This window comes from Saccopteryx bilineata, chromosome 4, assembly GCF_036850765.1.
Source record: "Saccopteryx bilineata isolate mSacBil1 chromosome 4, mSacBil1_pri_phased_curated, whole genome shotgun sequence".
In the NCBI taxonomy this organism is placed as follows: domain Eukaryota; kingdom Metazoa; phylum Chordata; class Mammalia; order Chiroptera; family Emballonuridae; genus Saccopteryx; species Saccopteryx bilineata.
Genome location: NC_089493.1, coordinates 275,765,842 through 275,789,008, shown reverse-complemented (window position 1 = coordinate 275,789,008; position 23,167 = coordinate 275,765,842). Strand labels below are relative to the sequence as shown.

The window sequence follows — 23,167 nt, the reverse complement described above, 5'->3', positions numbered from 1 at the left end:
AAACAAAAAGGCATGGGAAAATTTAAAAAGCAAACATGACATAATTTACACATACACACACATGTAGGACACATTTTAAAATGCCTACTGTTCTCATCCCCTTCCCTCCTAAAAAAAACTTGGCTTCCTCTCAGGAGAGGGTTGTCAGTGAACTATGTCCTAAAAAGTCCTCCCATATTCCCAGCTCCCCTGAGGTGGCAGTGAAGGGTTGAGCCCGCAGCACTGAGCTCCCCACTGCAATCTACAAATCAGCATCTTTAGACGGTCTTTTGTCATCTTCAACACACCCATTCCGGCTCCACGCCATCCCAGCTCCCCTCTCCCACCTTAGTGAACCATCCTTCAAGGCCTGAAAAGCCTCACTCCTCTCAGATAACCCTTTCTACCCATCCGGACCCTGATCGGTTCTTTTCTTTAAACAACTTGAAGAGTTCCTCATTCATTCCTCAACAAGCACTAACGCAGCAGCTGCTATGCCAGGTACCAGTAAGTGAGCTGGAGAGACAATGATGAATAGGTAGACAAGGATGATGTTTATGGGTCTTAACAGAGTTTATAAGGGGCCTCAGGAAATTAAGAGTCCACATAACACATTTTAAACGTTTCATTTAATATTCAGTGACTGTGTCGTCCACTCCTCCCCAGCTTCACCTCTTCACACCCCGTCTCGTTCCACAGGGGACTGGAGGAGGAAGCCACAGCTGCTCACTGTACCTCTCCAACGAGACAGAAAACTCAGGGTGGATTCCAGCCAAGTGAAATTGCAGCCTGGGACAGCAACATTCCTCAAAGGAGTCACAAAGTTCCTTTGCCAAAACCACATTCCCACTTTATAGAAAAGAAATTTTTTTTTTTTCCAAGCTTACATTTTCCTCCATGACTTTTTGGAGATTTTTTTCATTAAAGCCTATCATCACAAGTTTGTCAGAAAGCACCAGAGAATGCCAAAATCAGTGCATATATAGCAGCTGTTAATTGCCATTTAAACTAAATAAAGAGCTTATCTTTTATGGACCCATGTGCTCATAGTGTCGTTTTCTCTCTTGGGGTCCAAAACATGTCAAGATTTCTAATTTTATGTTTCACCATATAATTTTATGCTAAAATATAGACCCTAAAAGGAATGAAATCTATTAAAGCAGGGACCCTTGTCACCATTGCCCCAGAGTTGGGAGGTTGTCTAGGAAGCAAAGGTTACCACAACACAAAAATATTTTGCAATGAGTCGACCACTTAGGAATCAGACCCTGATAAAGACCACTGCCCCCATTCATACAATGGCTTCCCCTAGCTGAGTACAGAGTGTCAACATCCACCATGACACAAACACAAAATCAAGTGACAATTCTGCAAACCTGCTGATTTCCCTGAATGTGGTGAGTGTCACAAAGTCAACGAGCTTGGAGAGGCCATGGGAAAAATCAGGTCAGTTCACAACTGAGCATGAGAATCCTCAGGAAGGATAGCACAGCGAAGGCTCTGCGAGACTGTGGAACACCAACGAAATATAAAAAGACTTTAGGACAACTGGTGATTCCTCAAGTCTGTAAAAATTATCCTCTTACAGAAATCAAGCAGGACGTGAAGAATTCTGTATTATGCTCTCATGTGATTTTTGTCTAAAAAAAGGGTAAGGCAAAAAACAAACAAACAAAATCAACTCTTAATTTTACACTCAATCTGAGAATTAGCATCTAATAGCAGTTACAACCAAATTCCTATTGCAGGTAAGATAAAATAAATCGCTCATAATTTGCAATGTCATTTTTCAAGTCCAGCTGAAACCTTTTCCCCGCTTTCCTATTGACAGCAAAATTGTGGTCTCTGTTCTAAGTGATTGTTTTTGGAACCAATTATTTTCAAAATAATCAAAACCTCCTTCTTTTCATGCCATTCTGCTCAGTTAACACATAAAAAGTTACATCTCAAAATGTCAATGGTGGTGATCTCTGGGTGATAGAATTACGGGTGCTGGTTTTTTTCTCTTTTGCTTTAATATATATTTTACTTTTTCTAGCATGAATATATACCATTAAAGTTTCTTAAAGTTACATATATATATATATATATATATATATATTTTTTTTTTTTTTTTTTTTTTTACAGAGACAGAGAGAGAGAGAGTCAGAGAGAGGGATAGATAGGGACAGTCAGGAATGGAGAGAGATGAGAAGCATCAATTCTTTGTTGTGGCACTTTAGTTGTTCATTGATTGCTTTCTCATATGTGCCTTGACCACGGGCCTTCAGGAGACCGAGTAACCCCTTGCTCGAGCTAGCGACCTTGGGTCCAAGCTGGTGAGCTTTTGCTCAAGCCAGATGAACCCGCGCTCAAGCTGGCAACCTCGTGGTCTCGAACCTGGGTCCTTCCGCATCCCAGTCGGACGCTTTATCCACTGCGCCACCTCCTGGTCAGGCTACATATATATTTTTAAGAGCACTGTGGCACTGTTTACCAGTCCCCTGCCCATCTCCTTTGCTAATATAATTTTATTTCATTCTGGTTTTCAGGTAAAATATGCTTAGTGGGAGCTCCCTCAGCTCCAGGAAAAGCCCAAATCAATCTTGAACAACCCAGTCTCCTTTATAAATGATTGGTTTAGAGGTTGGCATCTGATCAAGTTTTAGCTAATAAGATACAAGAGAGGGTGGGCTGCTGAGGAGTTTCTGGAAAAGGTTTTCCTCCCTGATAAATAAGAGACATAGGAAAAGAACTTAACCCTCCCCTTCCTTTCTGCTTTTTGATATAATGACACAAGGATGTGATGTCTGGAGCTATGGCTGCCATCTTGTGACCATGAGGAAGAAGCCAAGAAAATTCCAAAGAGTTTGTTTTGAGCTGCCAAGTTAACAAACCCTGAAATCATCAACCTTCAGACTTCTTGTTATATGGAGATAATAAATTCCTATCATTTAAGCCACTTTAACTGGTTGCCGTTTTTCTTGAAACCAAAACACCCTAAATGATATACTGTAACTTTGTGATGGTTCAGCTTTCCAAAGAGCTGTGTGAACCCCCATTTATACTTTTACATAAAAGTTAGACCATAAAGGGTTTCTTTTTTAAAACGAAGACATATACCTAACACTTTACAACCTGAGACTGGATCTCCACAACCCTCCTTGCAAGTTTCCATCAGCTGGTCTTTGAAGGTTATGGCAGCCTTGCATCTGGATCAACTCAGGTCATACCTATAGGGCTTGGGTAACTCTGTCAGTAACTAGGGACACTTCTACCTAAGCCCCTCTACCTTGTAGGGTGTCTCCTAGGCACACCGGGATCCCTCTCCTCGGGAGTTTCCAGAACTGGGTTCCTCTCAATTCCCAACTCAGAACTCAGGGGCCCAGGGGTTGCAAAGTCATAGGGGCTGGGAAGTTAACAAAAATGAACTTGCCAGGCCAGGTGAGCACTTAGAAACTGTAGAACTCAGACATCCTCCAAAGGGGCAGCTGACATCTGGGAACACAGGCCCAGTGTTGACAAATATTCTAATATTTTAAAAACAACTTAGAAATCTGGATTTTTAGGTACAATCTCTCAATTTTTTAAAGTTGGTGACTAGCCTCACCAGGCGGTGGCGCAGTGGATAGAGCATCGGACTGGGATGCGGAAGGACCCAGGTTTAAGACCCCGGGGTTGCCAGCTTGAGCGCGGGCTCATCTGGCTTGAGCAAAAAAAGCTCACTAGCATGGACCCAAGGTCACTGGCTCGAGTGGAGTGTTACTCAGTCTGCTGAAGGCCTGCGGTCATGGCACATATGAGAAAGCAATCAATGAACAACTACAGTGTCGCAACGAAAAACTGATGATTGATGCTTCTCATCTCTCTCCATTCCTGTCTGTCTATCCCTATCTATCCCTCTATCTGACTCTCTCTCTGTCCTTGTAAAAAAAAAATTAAAATAAAAAAATAAAGTTGGTGACTAATTCAAGTATCCTTAAAACTCCATGTGGATACCTGGCCTGTGGCAGCGGTTAGAGCATCAACTTGAAATGCTGAGGTCACCAGTTTGAAACCCTGGCTTGCCCAGTCAAGGCACATAGGACAAGCAAGCAATGAACAGCTAAAGATGATATTTCTTGCTCCCCACCCCTCCTCTCTCTGTAAAATTAATAAATAAGATCTTAAAAACAAAAACCTCCATGTGGACCAAACCAAACTTATCTGAGGGTTGGAGCTAACAATTATATGCAGCTTTAAAATTGCCATACCTTTTCTGTCACCCTTGCCCAAGTGCAAGGACAGGAGAGTTCTTATATCTCAAGTCCAGAACCAAATATAGAAAAGAAAATCCTGTCCTTCCACTCCAAAGGTCAATGATACTGGATGGGTGCTGCCCTTTTTATTGTTCAACCAAACACTTAATGAGGAAAACAAAGGCTCAACACTGCAGATTTGCTGAGAAGAGACCAAGGAAGTTGAACAGAAAAAGCTCACAATTCAGGTGCCTTTTTCTTACCTTATTGCATTGGCTAGGATTTCTATATTAGTATAATATTGAATAGGGGTGGTAACAGTGAACATCTTTACCTTGTTACTCAAGGTAAGAAAGAATTGACTCTCACTATTAAGTATGATGTTAGATGTAGGTTTTTTGTAGAAGCCTTTTATCACATTGATGAATTTCCTTTGTATTGCTAATTTTCTGACAGTTTTGATCATAAATGGATATTAAATTTTGTCAAATGCTTTCTCCACATAAATTGATATGATCATGCATTTTTTTCTTCTTTACAGTTATATTGGTTGATTTTTGAATATTGAACCAGCCTTGCATTCCTGGTATAAGCCCCACTTGGTCCAGGGGTACCAGAGACTATCAGAGACTCAGTTGCCTCTGTTATAAACTGCAGGTGGTAACACCAACCCTACCTCACAGAATTGTGCTGAAGATGAAATAAGAGTGAATGTATAGTGTTTGCATTGAAGGGGACATGTTCTTGGACCCAAAGTTCTATTCAAACAGAGGCTGCAAAGAAGCCCTACAATAGCTAACTTCTACTTTTCAAGCTTTTGCCTCATTAGGCACTGCATGAAGCACAAGACATACCCTAATTCCATCAATCCTAAAGTGTGGTGAGGTCATTTTAGGTGCCACTCAGATTAATAATTTTTATTTTAATAGTTACATATTCTTTTAAATGTCCTTTAGAAAAATGTATATATCTCTGGCATGTCCATTATCTGGTTCTGTGCATGATGATGATAATAATCACTTATACTTAGTGAGTTTGTGCATGATGATGATAATAATTGCTTATACTTAAGGAGTTTGTACCAAGTACCAGGCATTGTTCTAAGCACCTAATACACAATAGTTCATTTACTCTTTCCATCAGCTCTAGCAGGTAGGTCACGGTTAATATAATCCTCTTTCATAAATAAGGAAACAGAGAGAGAAAGTACCTTGCTCAAGGTCACACAGCTAGTAAGTAGCAGAGTTTGGATTTGAACACAGGCAGACCGGTTCTAGAATTCATGCCCTTAACTAATACTGCTACGGCTGTTTTTGCTTAGTCTGAAATAGGTTCCAGAGGAGGGTACTTATAAGAAAAATATAATATATGGATATAATTTATATGAAGTTTAAGAACAGGCAAAATGAATGGTGACAAAAGTCAGAATAGCAATTACTCTGGGGGTCTGAGGAGGTATTACTGGGCAGTGGCATGACGAAACTTTCTGGAAATATTTTACATTTTGGTTTGGGTGATAATTATATAACTGTAGACATGTAAAAACTGATTTTAGGCTGGAGGCTTTAAATCTGCATACTTGACACACTCTGCTGTATCTGTTTTACCTCAATAAAGTCTAACAATAATAATAATACATAAACACGGAGGGAACGTGCAAAGGTCTTTAGTTTGGAAAAGCCTGCCTTACAGTCTTCACGATGAGCTGCAAGATGGGTGCTATCACTTTCTTCTACCAGACGAGGAAACAGACTGGAGAGGAGAAGCCCTCTTCCCACAATCCCACAGAGAGTGAGTGACAGCTGGGTGCAAACTTAGAGCTGGGTGGCTCAGCCCCAGGGCTGGGACCACTCTCTTCCCTTCCAAGGTGAGAGCAGTATACCATTTCCAGGCAGCTGGCCTGGCCAGGGCCTCGGGGCTTGTGGAGGAGAGGGCGCATGCCCGTATTTGCCCAAGCTCTCCGGTCCCCCTCACCCTCCCGGCCGCAAATGCAGATGTTCAGCTTGCTTTTTTCCCTTTTTCAGTCACAGCCCTCCTATTGCCCAGTGCTGCCTGCCAAGCTCCACATTCTTGGCGAGAACTGTAGGCAGGCAGGACAGGAGGGGCCTGGGCAGAGCAGCAGTCTCTGGAGGTGGCCTTAGCCCCTCAGCGGGCTCCCCCAAGGAGCAGCCTTGGCCGGGCCTCCCCTGCAGCCCCCAGGCTGGCTCACCTTGCAGCATGCTCCGGTAGGCTGTGTCGGCGATGGCGTAGATGTGGGGTGGCATCTCGTGCCTCTTCTTGCCCTTGTACATTTCAACGATCTTCTCTGAGTAGATGGGCAGTTGCTTGTAGGGGTTGATCACCACGCAGAAGAGGCCAGAGTACGTCTGCCAAACAGAGAGCCCAAGCTTACTTTGGGAACATGGCGGGGAGGAGAGCCTGCACACCCAGCCTGCGGGATCCAGGCAAGATAATGCCCCTCACAACCTGCATTTACTGAGCACCACTATGTGCCTTTCTTGCTTCACCCTCACAGTAGCACCATCACATAAAGGCACTCATTCGTTTTAGAAATGAGGAAACTGAGCTCAGGGTCCCAGTGGCATCACTGATATGCTGGGTGTGGGGGAGGACAAGCAAGGGGCAGGACTGGATCTCTAGGCCCCCTGTGTTACATTTAAACAGTTCTGGGTTTGGATCCCAGCTCCACCCTTACCCACTGTTACTTCACTTCCCTGAGCATCATGGAACTAAATAACATTTAAATACTAGCTGCTGAGCACTTACTACATCCTGGCCGCTGAGCTAAGTACTTCACCAGCATCTTATTTATTCCACACATCCGCCCTGTGACAATTATACCATGATTTCCCTGCTGCCCATCTGACAGGTGAGGAAGTGGGCTTGGTGAGGTTGTCACCAGGTCACACAGCTGGTGGGAATTGCAGAACTAGTAACCACGACTGTTTACTCCAAAGCTCATACTCTTGACCACTAACTAAGTCCCCTCTCCTCTGTCAGATGGGGATAAACATGCCGTCCTTTAAAAGAATGTTACTGACACCTGCTCCAACACGGATGAACCTTGGAAACATTCTGCAGGATGAAAGCAGGGAGACACGAGAGGTCACCTATCTTATGCTTCCATTTGTATGAAATGTCCAGAACGGGCAGGAGACAGAAGACAGGTCTCTGCAGAGAGAGGGCAATGGGGACTGACTGCTAACAGGCACCAGATTTCCTTCTGGAGTTACAAAAACATTCTGGAACTAGACGGTGGTGGTGGTTGCTCAACACTGTGTGCTAAATGCCACTGAGGTCTATCCTTTAAACTGCTTAAAACGGTGAATTTTATGTTTTGTGGATTTCACCACATAACAGAAGTTATATGGAGCATCTGAAAAGTTTATAGGAGCATCTGAAAATATCAGAACCAGGAAAGGGGTGAGAAGGCTCTCTGCAAACCACTCTCACTGTGTACCCGTGAGGCACCACTGTCATTACTATTGTTCCCTACTGTACGTCAGATTTTCACATGGGTTGAGGTCATGGCTCAGGAGACAAGCTCCAATCTGTCTCACAAGAATTGCTTTCTCTAAATGATAGTGTTAGTTCTGCCCAAGGCTCTGATGGTCACAAACATGTCTGCCCTCCAACTCCCCAAGAAGTGACTAAAAGAAGAGTAGATAGTCCATTTCTGGGTTACACTCAGACCAAACACAAGACCAAAAACTTGACCAAAAACACCAAGAAAGTGTTTTTGGAGGCATTGGCCCAGCACAGCCCACTCCCAGGTGTGAGCATGGTCCATCAGGCTGTCCGACCTATGCCCATCTTACAGAAGCAATCAAACATTCATTCATTCATTTGTTTATGCATTCATTCATTTAATGTGTATGTCCTAGATACTGTGCAAGGTGCTGAGGTAACAGTAGAAGACAAAAAATACAATGTCCTGCCCTCAAAGGGCTTTTAGTCACAGCTACAGACTAATTGGACAGTGAGAGTGTCCTTCCAGGGCTCCATCTGCTAAGGACAACCCTGTGTGACAGGCCAGAGAGGGGGTGGCAGACGGCATTCTTCTAAAGATACCGGATTGGTGGTAAAGGAGGGAGTAATCTCCCAGGTTCTCACCATTCTCCTAAATAGGGCAGGGATGAGGTCAACATAAAATCTGTTTATTATCAGCTGTTTATTGAGCACTTACTGCATACGGGTCTATACTAGATGCTAGATTTAAGTAAATAAGCATTAGCCACTGCCCTCAAAGAGCCCAAGATCAGAAGGAGGATGAGGACATTTAAAAATAACATCATTAGGGCCCTGGCTGGTTGGCTCAGTGGTAGAGCATCGGCCTGGCGTGCAGGAGTCCCAGGTTCGATTCCCAGCCAGAGCACACAAGAGAAGTGCCCATCTGCTTCTCCACCCCTCCCCTTCTCCTTCCTCTCTGTCTCTCTCTTCCCCTCCCGCAGCCAAGGCTCCATTGGAGCAAAGTTGGCCTGGGTGCTGAGGATGGCTCTATAGCCTCTGCCTCAGGCGCTAGAATGGCTCTGGTTGCAACAGAGCAATACCCCAGATGGGCAGAGCATCGCCCCCTGGTGGGCATGCCGGGTGGATCCCAGTCGGGCGCATGCGGGAGTCTGTCTGACTGCCTCCCCATTTCCAACTTCAGAAAAATACAAAAGAAAAAAAATAACATCATTGGCCCTGGGTAGATAGCTCAGTTGGTGAGAACATCATCCTGAAGCACAGAGGTTGCTGGTTCAGGTTCCGGTCAGGCACATACAGGAATAGATTGATGTTCCTGTCTTTCCCTCTCTCTCCCTTCCCCTAAAATCAAATAAAATAAACATTTAAAAAATATAGAACACTATTAGAGCAACAACAAAGCCAAGAGAACTAGGGGAGCAAAAAAGAGGGGCCCTAACTCATGCTGGGGGTGCTCCCTGCACTTAACAGACAAGAAGGTGTTCAGCTCAGGGGGCAGCAGAGGTACAGAGGCATGAGGGCAAAGATGGAGAGGTTAAAAAATGGGATGAGAGCACATGCGGTGTGTTTGGTGCAAGCAGTTTGGTGTTGCCGGTGCCTGAAGTAGGAGAAAAGTGATGTTGAGGGGCTGGGGCTCCTGCAGAGGGGGGAGGAGGGCACAGGACCCACACCCGGTCAGGTTGGATGAGTCTGCTGTCTGTCTGGAGTCCCTCCCGCCCATCCTGCAAACACCAGCCACAGGAAGCCCCCTCTTCTTACTGTTCAGTCCCCCCACAGGCCTTAGCACACGGTAGGTGCTCACTAAATGCTTGCTAAGTGAATGCTGAGAGGTAAGTAAATCACAAGCCTTCCCGGAGCAGGGGCAGCGCCGCCTACACTTCTGACCTGGGGCCTGGCATCGGGTCAACACATAGCAGGTGCTCAGTACACGTTTGTTGAGCAAGCGGCAGAGTTGTTTCAGGCAAGGACAGTGTGTCTTGGTTCCCAGCATGGGGTCTCCCACTGAGCAAGTGCCCATAAAGGATCTATCATTTGAATAAAGGTCAACCAAGTCTCCTCCAGGTCTTATTCCACCTCTGCTCCAACCAGGGCCACACCCACTGCCAACTGTCATGTGCTTTTTAGAATGTGGGTGTCACTTACAGTCAAAACCACCCCACCCCAAGTCTTTGACCTGGAAACAGTAAAGGGCAGTGGTTAAAAGCACAGAACTGAATACTGAGGACTTGGTTTGAACCCTTATTCTGCTCCAGCTAGCTTGTGACCCTGGGCAAGTCTCTTAATTTCTCTGAGCCTCAGTTATCCTCATCTGTAAAATGGGGGAGGGGATACAGTAGCAGCTCCTTCATAAGTTTGTTAGAATGACGTTTGTTATTGATGAAGATGGCGCTCATGAAACATTTAACACAGTGCCTGGTATAGAGTAGATGATCGATAAATGTTAGCTGACAACATATACAATTCTGACTTTGTTTCATGATGACGTAAACCTAGCTACCTTAGAGCATTCCCATGTACTGTCCTCTCTACTTGAAACGCTTCCCTCTCTCATCTTCCCAGAGCCATTTCTATCTCCTTTTTCAAGATACAACCTAATTATCACCTCCTGGACTGTGAGCTGTATACCATCACGCATCAGCACCCAGCACAGGGCCGGGCACATGGCAGACACTCAATAAATGTTTGCCGAGCGCAAGGAGTGAAAAAGGAAGGAATGCCTGGCCCTCCCAGCCCCATCACCAGCTTCTGGAGGGCTGTTACTTTCCTCCTGTTTGCTGGGACACCCCCTGGAGCTATGCACACAGCAAGCACTTAATCTGTGCTTCCAATCAGATTGGAATCTCTGTTTAGCAAGCCTTTCCAGGTTAAAGGATTTGAGAGGAAGGAGCAGGCAGGCAACAGCACGTCGCTTGCAGGGGTGGCTGGGCTTTTCGGAGCCTGGAGGTGCCATCTCCCTTGTTTCGCTGTGGTTAACTGTGCCCACCCAGCCCACCTGCAGTTGGCTGTGTGTCTGCCGCCCCCGTCCCCACAAGCTCCTCTCCAGCTGGTCAAGTTTAGAGGTTTCAACATCCCGCCCCCCTTGTCCCAGCCTGCAGCTCAGAGCCCAGTGCCCAGTGCCACCATCAGGTCCCAGCCGCAGGCCCAGGGTTTCCCTCTGTGACCATATTAGGAAAGGACTACAGTTTTTCCCCCAACACTTTATATGGTCAGCCTTGGAGCCCTGAGCAGGGGCCGCTCCCACAGCTGCAGCAGAAATGAGGGACCGCGGTGGAAGGTGGGAGGAACTCGGGCTTTCAGTCACACAGCCCTGGGCGGGACTTCAGCATGGTCCTCCGGACCTGTGTGACTTGCATTAAGCGGCCAAACCCCTGAGCCAACAACTCTCCTCCAACTCTAAAATGATGGTAACTACACCTCCTTTGGTGCCACGTCACACCTTTCTTAATCTAGGGACAGACTCGGTCCACCAAGAACATACTTTTGCTGCAGCCTTGACTTTAACAGCAAAAAAGACGAGAAACAACCTAAATGTTCATCAGTCATGGAACGCTGCTGCCATTAGAAAGAATACATATACATGCACATGCATGTTTACATATTCCAACATGCATCAATTTGCCTGTATATACAATGTAGCTGGGCCCTAGCCAGTTGGCTCAGTGGTAGAGCGTCAGCCTGGCGTGCAGGAGTCCCGGGTTCGATTCTTGGCCAGGGCACACAGGAGAAGTGTCCATCTGCTTCTCTACCCCTCCCCCTCTCCTTCCTCTCTCTCTCTTCCCCTCCTGCAGCCAGGGCTCCATTGGAGCAAAGTTGGCCCGGGTGCTGTGGATGGCTCTGTGGCCTCTGCCTCAGGTGCTAGAATGGCTCTGGTTGCAACAGAGCGACGCCCCAGATGGGCAGAGCATTGCTCCCTTGTGGGCATACCGGTGGATCCCGGTCGGGCGCATGCAGGAATCTGTCTGATTGCCTCCCTGTTTCCAACTTTGGAAAAATACTAAATAAATAAATAAATAAATAAATAAATAAAATGTAGCTGGAAAACTACATGTGAAACTGGTGACTATGGTTTCTCTAGGGAAGTGAACTGAAAGGTGAAGAATGGGGATGAGAAGGAAAGTTCTAAACACCTTTACACGCTATTGTAATAGTTGCAGGTAGTACCTACTGCAAAAACCCTTTAAGTCTGACTAGCTTGGGATGAACACAGAAAGAGCCAAAAGGCATGATTAGGTGAAAAAAGTTGCAGGACATACCTGAAATTATTTGGGGGGTATATTAGTTATATGTGTACATATGCATACTTCATCCTTTATTTATATGTACCTCCAGGGAAGAGCGTTGGGGTTCTTCAAAGAGGGGGGACCCTAGCTTTTTATGATGCATGCTTTTTTCTTTTTCTTTCTTTTTTTTTTTTTTTTTGCAGGAGAGACAGGAAAAGCAGCATCAATTTGTAGTTGCATCACTTTAGTTGTTCATTGATTGCTTCTCATACATGCCTTGACTGGAGGCCTCCAGCTGAGCCAATGACCCCTTGCTCAAGCCAGCGACCATGGGACCATGTCTATGATCCCACACTCAAGACAGATGAGCCCGTCCACAAGCCAGTGACCTCTGGGTTTCAAATCTGGGTCCTCAGTGTCCCAGGTCAAAGCTCTATCTACTGCGTCCCCGCCTGGTCAGGCTCTTCTTACTTTTAAATATCCTCTTATGGTTTTTGCATGGATAGTTTTGTGTTGCTGGGGAGGCGTGTTTTGAAGCAATAACAGCTTGAAAAATCTAGACAACTGGTTCACAAGGCTCAACAAAGGGCACCCTCCAGGACCCCCTGGCACCCAGGAAGCCTCTGCTTCCAGCTTGCTCCCAGTGCCCTGGGCATCCAGCCCACCCAGAGATAACTAAGATCACTGGAGCTCATTCACCTTGTTCAACTGCAACTTTGTGCCCATTGATTAGTAACTCCCCGCTTCCTCCTCTGCCAGCCCCCGGAGACCACCATCCCACTCTCAGATTCTCTGATATCGCCTATTTTGGATTCCACACCTAAGTGGGATCATGTACTATGTGTCTTCCATGACTGGCTTATGTCACTCAGCATCATGTCCTCAGGCTCTTCCATGTTGTCACATATGACAGGATTTCATTTTTTAAAGCTCAGTTAATATGCCATTGTAAGGATATGCTACTCTTAATCCACTTATCGTTTTAGAAACCATGTTATGTATTTGCATCTAGTGTGCCTTATCTCCCTCCCCTTAATAAAAAGTGCCATCCCAGGACCAGAATTGGGTCCTGTGACTCCTCAGTGCCCCCACAGACAGGCAGCAGGAGAGGGAAGAACTCACACACTTGACAATGGGGCAGCCCAGAGTCCAATCCAGGTCCTTCCCAGGCAAGTCTCGTCACCTCTGCCTCAGTCACTGCATGTGCAGACTGGGACATAAGCCTTGCTCTCACCAGGGGAGGAATGGATGAAACGGGCTGGGGAGGACTTGGAACAGTACCGGTACAGGCAAGGTCCACCTTCACTGAGCTCTCACCAGCTGAAACCTTTGTCCCATCCCCCAGCCAGTACCAGAGACAGAGCCGATGGCTACATGGTCATGAAAAACCCCAGGCATCAAGAACCTAGCCAGTGACCCATCCAGAAGAACAGGGTGCTAGACCAGAAATCAGAACTACATCATGCCCCACATGTGCCATGAACAATCTGTGGCAGCTCAGGCAAGTCACTGGATATGGTTGAGCTCAGACCTGCATCTGTAAGATGCAGACTCCCTCTGGGGGTCCTGCCTTCTATAGACTCTTCCATATCCAAGAAGACAAGACAATGCCAGGACCTTCTCAGAGGCACATCATCTGAAGTGAGCCTTGCAGAACAGAGGGGGACGTTTTCTTCATCACCAAGGGCAGAGCTGGGCACACCCAGCTGCCTGAACGTCACTCTGCCACCACTGGTTAAGCTTCTGCTATCACGAGCTGCACAGTAACTCACTCTGTCCCCCTTTCCTTCTTCCTCTCTTCCTCCATCCACAACGGTTCCTACTTAAGGAACTAAATAGACCAGAAAGGATCAAGACAGGAGAAGGCGCGTGGTCACAAGGCTGAAGCCGTATCATCTAATCTGTCTGGAGAAGCATGGCAGGAATTTGAAGCTTTGATTCAGTTCTTAATCTGCTGTCAGAAGATATTCTGGGTCTTGGGACCTTCTTAAACCCCTCATTCTCTCTCTCTCTCTCTCTCTTTTTTTCCCCCTGATTTCTATTTTGGGCTCAAACACTGTGCGGAGGTCAGCAGGTGAGTTTCATGCACAGGCCTGTCCTTGACTTCCCCAACTTCCCTGGATAGAGATGACACATCTTAGACGAGGGACCTGGTCCTGAAGGAGCCCGATTTCCCCTCCAGCTTCTGACAGACTCGTGCCCTTTGAATCGCTGGTCCTGTACTGACAGCGTCAGGGTAATAATATTTCCGTACAAGGAATGCCTTGAACAAAAGGGACCTCCCCTGCTTAGCTAGGGAACTAAAGACGGCCGTTAGCACTCAACCTCAGCCTCCTCTCCTATAAAATGGGACAAGCGTACTAATTCAGTGGGGGCTGATTAAATGAGATAAAGTGTGCAAGGTACGGAACCTGGATTAGAGGAGGAATTTATATGAGTTGCTCCCCTGTTCCCCCTTCTTTTCAAGAGCCACTAAAACCCCTTTGAACTATCCATTAGAAGAACAAATCATCAGTGATGGTATATCCACGGGATAGTTCTTAAGAGGGTATGAATGTAGTTCTGATTTCAGTATAGTACTGGGGCAGGGGAATTAATGACTGAGGATGTGGGCATGCTCAGTATAGGAAAAAAGAGCAGGTCACTAACCCATGTGCAGAGGCTTTTAAATACGGAGACGTGAACCACTGTCACAAAGAAAGACACCAACCACACACCAACATCTTAACAGCCCTTATCTCCTGGGGGAGGAGCGTAGTGATTTGCATCTGCTAGGCTTTTCTTAGTGTTCTGAGTCTTCTGTAGTGAATGTGTCTTATCTTCCTAATTAGGAAAGAAATCTGCAGAACATTTTTAGAGATGACAAAGGGCTTTTTGTAATTCTCACATGGCAAAATGTGAAGGGCAAGACCAGAGGGCACAGTATTGGAAGAGCCTGTTCCCACAACTTGACAAAGCAGCTAAGAACATCTGACTGCTAATGACAAAAATGACCATAACCACCGCAAAACCAATAACAATAATAGTAATAATAACAACAACAACAACTGGCATTTTGAGCACCTACAAGGTGCCAGGAGGCATGCTAAGTACTTCCTTTTTACCGTGATCGCTCTGTGAGGCTGATACTATTCTCGTATTCATTTTGCAGAAAAGGAAATGAATTTTCATAGAATTAGGTAACTTGTCTAAGGAATTAGCATACCCTCTCAGAATCAAGACAGACAAAGGCTGGGCTGGGGGACCCTCTGCCCACCAGGTTGGCATCACAGGGCCACCGTGTCCCTCTATGCCCTGGTGAGCTGCCAAGCCCACAAGGAATCTGTGCCCTCTGAGTCACTCAACCCCAGCATCTAGTTCAACAGAACTTCCTGCTATGATGGAAATAGTTTACACCTGTGCTATCCAATGCAGCAGCCACTAGCCACGGGTGGCTGTTGGGCACTTGACATGTGGCCAGTACAACTAAAGAAATGAATTATTTTAAGTATTTATTTTTAATTAACTTACATTTCAATTTAGTTAGCCACATGTGGTCGGTGGCTACCATATTAAACAGTGCAGTTCTAGTCCCCTCTGATCTGCACGGTTGACCCGAGAAATCCAGGCATTCCCAATCTAGGCATTCCCATTTGTGACAGTGGAGGTGCCCACAGAACCCAGCCAGGTCCTCGTGTCTCCCTCCCAGCTGGCTGTCAAGATGGACCAGCCTTCCCAAAGAGGTTATGAGATCTTGATTTCCAAGATGGAGAAAGAGCAGCAGCTCCTTCATTGAAGCCTGTTGAGTGTCTACCACACACCTTGGCAGTCTGCATGTGTGATCACATGGAATCTTTGCACCACTTTCACATCAGAAGGGTGACTATTTCATTCTACAGATAGAAAAACTGAGGCTTCAAGTGGTGAAATAACCCGTTCAGTGCCGCAGAACTAGGAAGGGCAGGACTGAGATTTGAACCCAGGTCTGAATAATTCTATCTCACCATACAGCCACCCCTCAATGAGACCGTTAGCTTCCCAACCTGCACCCTGAACACATCTCAAAACCTCTCCCTTCCCTTCGGGGTACAGAGGGCCGGGAAGAAGGGGCCAGCTGCCCCAAGAGACTCACGTATATGAGTCCTGAGAAGTAGCGCTCCCTCAGGTTGTGTAGCACGGATGCTTCGTTGAGGCACGTCAGCTCTGCCATGTCCTCCACCTTGGAGAACTTGGGCGGGTTCATCTTCTGGATGTCATCTTTGCCGACTGTCACTTTCTTGCCATTCTCCACCAGCTCCACGATGACCTCATCCCCCTTCTCCTCCTTGATGCTGGCCGCTTCGAAGCCCTGCTTCTCTGAAGGGATCCAGACCAGCTTCTTGGCAGCCCAGTCTGCCTGGGCCACTGGGCTGTTGATGAAGTTTTTGTCCACAAAGAGGAACTTCTCATCATCGCTGAGCTGGCCCTTCTGTGCCATGGTGCCTGGTTGGTCCCCTGTGGAATAAGGCAACAGGGTCAGAATCAGCCAGAACTAAGCCCTAAAGACAGACAAAGCCCTCTGGGATCATAGTCTGAAGAAACATCCCATCAAATACAAGGGTGTCCCCTGCAGTACTCCTGGTGTTGTCGAAGGTTGGAAACAACCAGGCCCTTCAGAAAAAGATCTGCATCGTTGTCTATTGTTCATTAGCATGGCACTGGATATGTAAACCACGGTATTTTCACACAGTGAAATACTATCCAAGGGTTAGGAAGCAAAAAGTATGTTGATGTGTGATATAGGAAGATATCCAAGTTTTATTGCTTACTATAAAAATAAAATGGGAACCCTGGCTGGTTGGCTCAGTGGTAGAGCGTCGGCCTGACGTGCAGGAGTCCCGGGTTTGATTCCCAGCCAGGGCACACAGGAGAAGTGCCCATCTGCTTCTCCACCCCTCTCCTTCTCCTTCTTCTCTGTCTCTCTCTTCCCCTCCTGCAGCCAAGGCTCCATTGGAGCAAAGTTGGCCCGGGCACTGAGGATGGCTCCATGGCCTCTGCCTCAGGTGCTAGAATGGCTCTGGTTGCAACAGAGAAACGCCCCAGATGGGCAGAGCATCACCCCTTAGTGGGTATGCCGGATGGATTCTGGTGGGGCTCATGTGGGAGTCTGTCTGACTGCCTCCCCGTTTCTAACTTCAGAAAAAAAAATGAGGCTCTGGCTAGTTGGCTCACTAGTAGAGCATTGGCCCGGCATATGGATGTCCTAGGTTTGATTCCTGGTCAGGGTACATAGAAGAAGAAACTATTTGATTCTCCATTCCTCCCATCCCCTTTCCCTTCTCTCTTTCTCTCTCTTCTCCTCCTGCAGCCATGGCTCAGTTGGAGCAAATTGGCCCCAGGTGCTGAGGATGGCTCCATGGCCTCACCTCAGGCACTAAAAATATCTCAGTTGCCAAGCAATGGAGCAACAGCCCCAGATGGGCAAGTATTGCCTCGTAGGGAGCTTGCTAGGTGGATCCTGGTCAGGGTGCATGCGAGAATCTATCTCTCTGCCTCTCAGCTTCTCACTTAAGAAAATTAAAAAATAATAATAATAAAATAAGATGGGCTTTAGCTGGATAGCTCAGTTGGTTAGAACATTATCATAAAGCTCAAAGGTTGATAGTTCAATCCCTGGTCAGAGCACATACAGGAACAGATCAATGTTCCTGTTTCTCTCTCTCCCTCTTCTTTTCTCTCCCCCTTCCTCTCTTGCTAAAATCAATAAGTAAACATTTTTAAATAAATAAATGAATGAACGAATAAATAAATAAATAAATAAATAAATAAATAAAATGCAAGGAGTCCTCAACTGGGTAACACACTGTTACTGCACAATCCAGCAAGTCCATTCCTAGCTGTAACCCAAGAGGAATGAAAACATGCGTTCACATTATGACTTGCATGAGAATGTTAATAGAAGCATTATTTATAAATAGCCCAAAACTATAAAGTCAAAATTGTTCATCAGCTGATGAATGGATGAATAAAATGTGGTCTATCCAGACAATGGAATATTACTCAGCCATAAAAAGTAATATGGCCATAAAAGTGATATGGACTGCAACATAGGTGAACCTTGAAAATGTATGCTAAGTGAAAGAACCCAGTTACAAAGGGCCACATATTGTATAATTCCAGTTACATGAAATATCAAAAATAAGCAAATCCACAGAAAGTAGATTGGTGGTTACCAGGGGCTGGGAGAGAATAAGAGGGTGACAACTTTCTGGGCTAATGAAAATGTTCTGAAATATTGTAGCAATGGATGCACCACTCTGGGAATATGCTAGAAGCCAATGAACTACATAATTTAAGTGGATAAATTGTATGGTATGTAAATTTTTTTTTTGGTATTTTTATATTTTTCTGAAGTTGGAAATGGGGAGGCAATCAGACAGACTCCCGCATGCGCCCAACCAGGATCCACCTGGCACGCCCACCAGGGGGCAACGCTCTGCCCATCTGGGCGTTGCTCTGTTGCAACCAGAGCCATTCTAGTGCCTGAGGCAGAGGCCATGGAGCCATCCTCAACACCCAGGCCAACTTTGCTCCAATGGAGCCCTGGCTGCAGGAGGGGAAGAGAGAGACAGAGAGGAAGGAGAGGGGGTGGGGCGGAGAAGCAGATGGGCGCCTCTCCTGTGTGCCCTGGCCGGGAATCAAACCCGGGATTCCTGCCCGCCAGGCCAAAGCTCTTCCATTGAGCCAACTGGCCAGGGCCTGGTATGTAAATTTTTAAAAATGAAATAAAAGGGGAGATTATAAAACAGTAGGTATAACATCCCGTTTATATTTAAAAATATTTCAATTCCATGTAGACAAAATAACGAGAAATATGTATTCATCAAGTACACTTATGAGGGGATTTTTACTTTCTATTATACTTTTTTCAATTTAATTATGGTAAAATATACATAAAATTTACTCTCTTAACCATTTTCAAGTCTACACTTCAGTGGTATTAAGTACATTCATATTACTGCATAACCATCACCACCATCCATGTTAAGAACTCTCCAAATGCAACACAGAAATTCTGTACCCATTAAATAATAACTCCCCTCTCTCCCCTCCTCCCAGGCCCTAACAAACACCATTCTACTTTGTCTCTAGAAATTCGATTACTCTAGGTGCCACATATAGGTGAAGTCATACAGTGTCTTTCTGTGACTAACATATTTCAGTTAGGATAATGTCCTTAAGGTTCATCCAAGTTGTTGTATGTGTCAGAATGTCCTCCCCTTTTTAAGGCTGAATAATACTCCACTGTATGGAGCTACCACATTTGTTTTATCTCTCCATCTGGTAGTATCCATTCATCATTCATGGACGCGTGGGTTATGTCGACATTTTAGCTATTGGGAATACTACTTACTACCTTGAACATAGGTGTACTTTCTATTATGTATTTTTGTCATATTTATGGTTTTATAAATTTAATTAAGTTTATGATCAATACACATAGGAAAAAGATGTTCAATCTCACTAGTAAATGAAGGAACCCAAGTTAAAGCAATGAGACATTGATTTTTTTACCTATCAGCTTGGCTAAGGTGAAAACCATTGATAATATCCAATGTTGTCAAGAGTGTAGGGGCCGGGCCTCTGCACACATCACCCTTACGATAGAATCTATGGAATCTATTAAAATCTATGCCTAACCTTTGACTTGCAATTGCATTTCTAGAAAGTTAGCCTAAGGAAACAGGTAAGTGATAACAGATGTACAAGGATGCAGACTGTAGTGCTTTCTGGAACAGCCAAACCTGCAAGCAATCCAAATGGCCTTGTTAAATTGTAGAGCATCCAGTCAATAGACTGCTGTAATTCCACTGAAAATTCAAGGTGCGGACTTTTATTTATGCCACACAAAGATTGTTTTCTCCTTTAAACATATACATATTATTAAAGTGTCATTTACTGGTCATAAATTCACATTGTAAATGTGCAATGCAATGCTTTTTAGTGAATTTACAGAAAGTGCGTCCATTATTATGATACATTCTGGAACATTCTCATGACTGCTGAAAGGGTTCCCTCACGCCAATCTGAAGTCAGTCATTCCCTGTTCCCACATCCAACACCTAGCAACCACTAGTCGATCTGTCTCCATAGATTCACCTTTTCTGGGCATTCCATATCATTAAAATCATACAATAGGTGACTGTTGGCCATACAAATATACTTGGGACCTATTTCCAAGTTGAAAACACATATAAATGGAATACTCAGCAATAAAAAGAAACAAGCTGCACCATGAAATAGATGGATCTCAAAAGCAGTATGCTCAGTGAAAAAAGCCAGACCCAGAAGACTGTATGCTCTGTTACTCCGCTGATAAGGAAGTCTAGAAAAGGCAAAGCTATGGTGACGGAAAGCAGATCGGCAGCTGCTGGGGACAGGGAAGGAAACTGACTGCCAAGACTCACAAAGGAGCTTTCACAGTGATGAAAATGTTCTAAATCCTGATTATGATGGTGATTTACATGACTATACACATTTGTCATAACTCATTGGGCTCTACACTTAAAATGTTAATTTTTTAAAAGTTGATCAGTTTTACTGTATATAGACTAATAAATCCAATTAAAATATTTATAATAGACTCTTAAAATTTTCTATGTACAGGGGGTCCTCGGGTTATGACACAGTTTCATTCCAACAGTGACACAACCTGAATTTTGGTGTAAGTCGAAACACACCCTAACCTAAGTCACTTATCCTAACACAGTTGTAAAATCATAATCTGGAACATAAAAACACAACTAAGCCACAGAAAAAGGAAAAGGGCATAAATATACTGTACTGTATACTGTACTGTAAAAAAAAAAAAAAAGACAAAAAATGAGTAAGCCAAAAAACACTCATGTCTCAATTTTTTAAAGTTTTTTGGAAGTGAGCATCGTAAACTCGAAATGTTATAACCTGAGGACCCCCTGTATATATGTACATTTACAGACACATTGTATTGTGTGTGACAGAGACAGAGAGAGGGACAGATAGGGACAGACAGACAGGCAGGAAGGGAGAGATGAGAAGAATCAATTCTTCATTGTAGCTCCTTAGTCTCCTTAGTTGTTCACTGATTGCTTTCTCATATGTGCCTTGACCCGGGGGGCTACAGCAGAGCAAGTGACCCCTTGCTCAAGCTAGCAACCACAGGCTTCAAGCCAGCGACCATGGGGTCATGTCTATGATCCCACACTCAAGCCAGTGACCCCACACTCAAAACTGGTAAGCCTACACTCAAGCCAGTGACCTCGGGGCTTCGAACCTGGGTCCTCCACATCCCAATCTGATGCTCTATCCCCTGCACCACCACCTGGTCAGGTTTGGTAAATTTTTGAAAGTCTAGACAATTACATACTAAAATATCATACTCCAGTTTTATCTGGTGGTCTAATATAGGACAGTTTGAAAACCAGTAAGAAAAATACACAAGTTGAAAGATGAATATGTTTAAACTCATGAGTTCATATGATTAAAACATTATCTATAGGCAGGGGATGATTAGAACATTATCTAAGATGCTGGGGAACAAATCCATCACTTTGAAAACTGGTTAAGAAGTGAGGGGGTGTCGAAACATTGAATTGGTTCTGTCTTCCTTATACAAATTATTCCTCAAGGTCACTAAATAATTGACAAGGAGAAATCTGGGTTTTTTTTTAAGTTGTTAAATGTCTTCTCAACATGGGGAGCCCATCTGTGACAGTTTCCCCATTCCATTTTTTAGATGTGTCCACGAAGTGGTTACTAAGGCAACAGGCTCTTTATAGGCCTGTCAGTGGCCCAGTCCAGACCCTCTGGCCATACCTGCAAGGAGCTGCCCTGCCCTGGTGACACTTGCTCTCACCCAGCTCCTCCAATCTGCCCCACCTTCCCTCTCCCACCCACTGTTGCTGTGCTCCAAAGAACTCAGGTGCAGGCAGAGTTAGGATATACAGCCACCAGGAGGTACTGTGTGGTTGATGTCCCTACTTTAGCAGAGGATAAATCATAGTTTCTCTGAATTCACTGAGATAGTCCTCACGCTTGGGCCCCAGATCCCACAGAGAAGGAGTAAGCCTCACGTCCCATGAGTGGACTTTGGAGCTGGGGAGCCATCCCTGAAATGCGGACTTTGCAAGGCAAAGTCAGAGGGGCAGATGCACCAGTACCTACTCTTTCTCTTTCAGGAATGAAAATGACAATAATCAAAACGAGCAACTGATTTGCACAGAGGGATGGTTATTTCTCTTCAGAGATCAGATCTAGTAGCTCATTTTTAAAAAAGATGGAGAGCCTGATCAGGTGGTGGCGCAGTGGATAGAGTGTCGGACTGGGATGTGGAGGACCCAGGTTCGAGACCCCGAGGTCACCATCTTGAGCGCGGGCTCATCTGTTTTGAGCAAAGCTCACCAGCTTGGACTCAAGGTCACTGGCTTGAGCAAGGGGTTACTCCGTCTGCTAAAGGCCCTCGGTCAAGGTGCATATGAGAAAGCAATCAATGAACAACTAAGATGTCACAACAAAAAAACTGATGATTGATGCTTCTCATCTCTCTCCATTCCTGTCTGTCTGTCTGTCCCTAACTCTCTGACTCTCTCTCTGCCTCTGTAAAAAATAAAATAAAGTGAATAAATAAGTAAAAAATAAAAAAAGATGGAGAAATGAAAGAATCATTCCCTAAATCTGAATAATCACTTCCGTTATTCGAAAATGAGAAATAAAGAATAGTAGAGGATATATACACTGTCCCGAGTTTAACAATCACATATCCTGCATTTCTTTTGTTAAACAATGTCACCCCAGTAAATTCAATTAAAAATTTGTTTTTTACTTTTTCTTGGGACTTAATAGGCCCAACAGCTTCCTCTGCTTCCTCTACTTTCACTGTAATTAAACAGCACTCCCTTCTACTTGGAAGAATTCCAGTTAATAAATGTAGACAAAACAATAAAACCATGTTGCAATTTTGTAAACCCTAATAAAATAATGGATCTTGGTAATGACTAACATTAAGCCAGTGGTCAACTTCCTCACGTATTAGGGCCACGTGGTAGGTTGTGACATTACAGAGGGCTGGGCCCACCCACAAAGCTTCTGAGTCCGTAGGTCTGGGATGAGCCCAAGGATTTGCATTCATCTAACAAGATCTCAGGTGAGGCTAAGGATCCTGGTCTGCAGTCCACACCCTTGGACCCACTGAGAAAAACAGATGAAGAACTTTATAATGGATGAACCAGGCTGGCACTACCGGAACCTACTAATTAATCTCAATATATCACATGCAAAAAAAAGTTG

General features: G+C 44.9%; 1 protein-coding gene across 3 annotated transcripts in view; it reads right to left on the bottom strand.

Moving 5' to 3' along the window:
- MYH11 (myosin heavy chain 11) overlaps nucleotides 1–23,167 on the bottom strand; it is a 132,507-nt gene that overhangs the window by 97,874 nt on the left and 11,466 nt on the right. For all 3 annotated transcript variants that reach the window (XM_066274771.1, XM_066274772.1, XM_066274773.1), the window contains exons 2-3: nucleotides 15,996–16,357; nucleotides 6,406–6,562 (exon numbers count right to left, since the gene is read on the bottom strand). In XM_066274771.1, coding sequence (XP_066130868.1) covers nucleotides 6,406–6,562; nucleotides 15,996–16,340 — 502 coding nt within the window. In that variant the 5' untranslated portion in view covers nucleotides 16,341–16,357. The remainder of the gene's footprint in view (nucleotides 1–6,405; nucleotides 6,563–15,995; nucleotides 16,358–23,167) is intronic.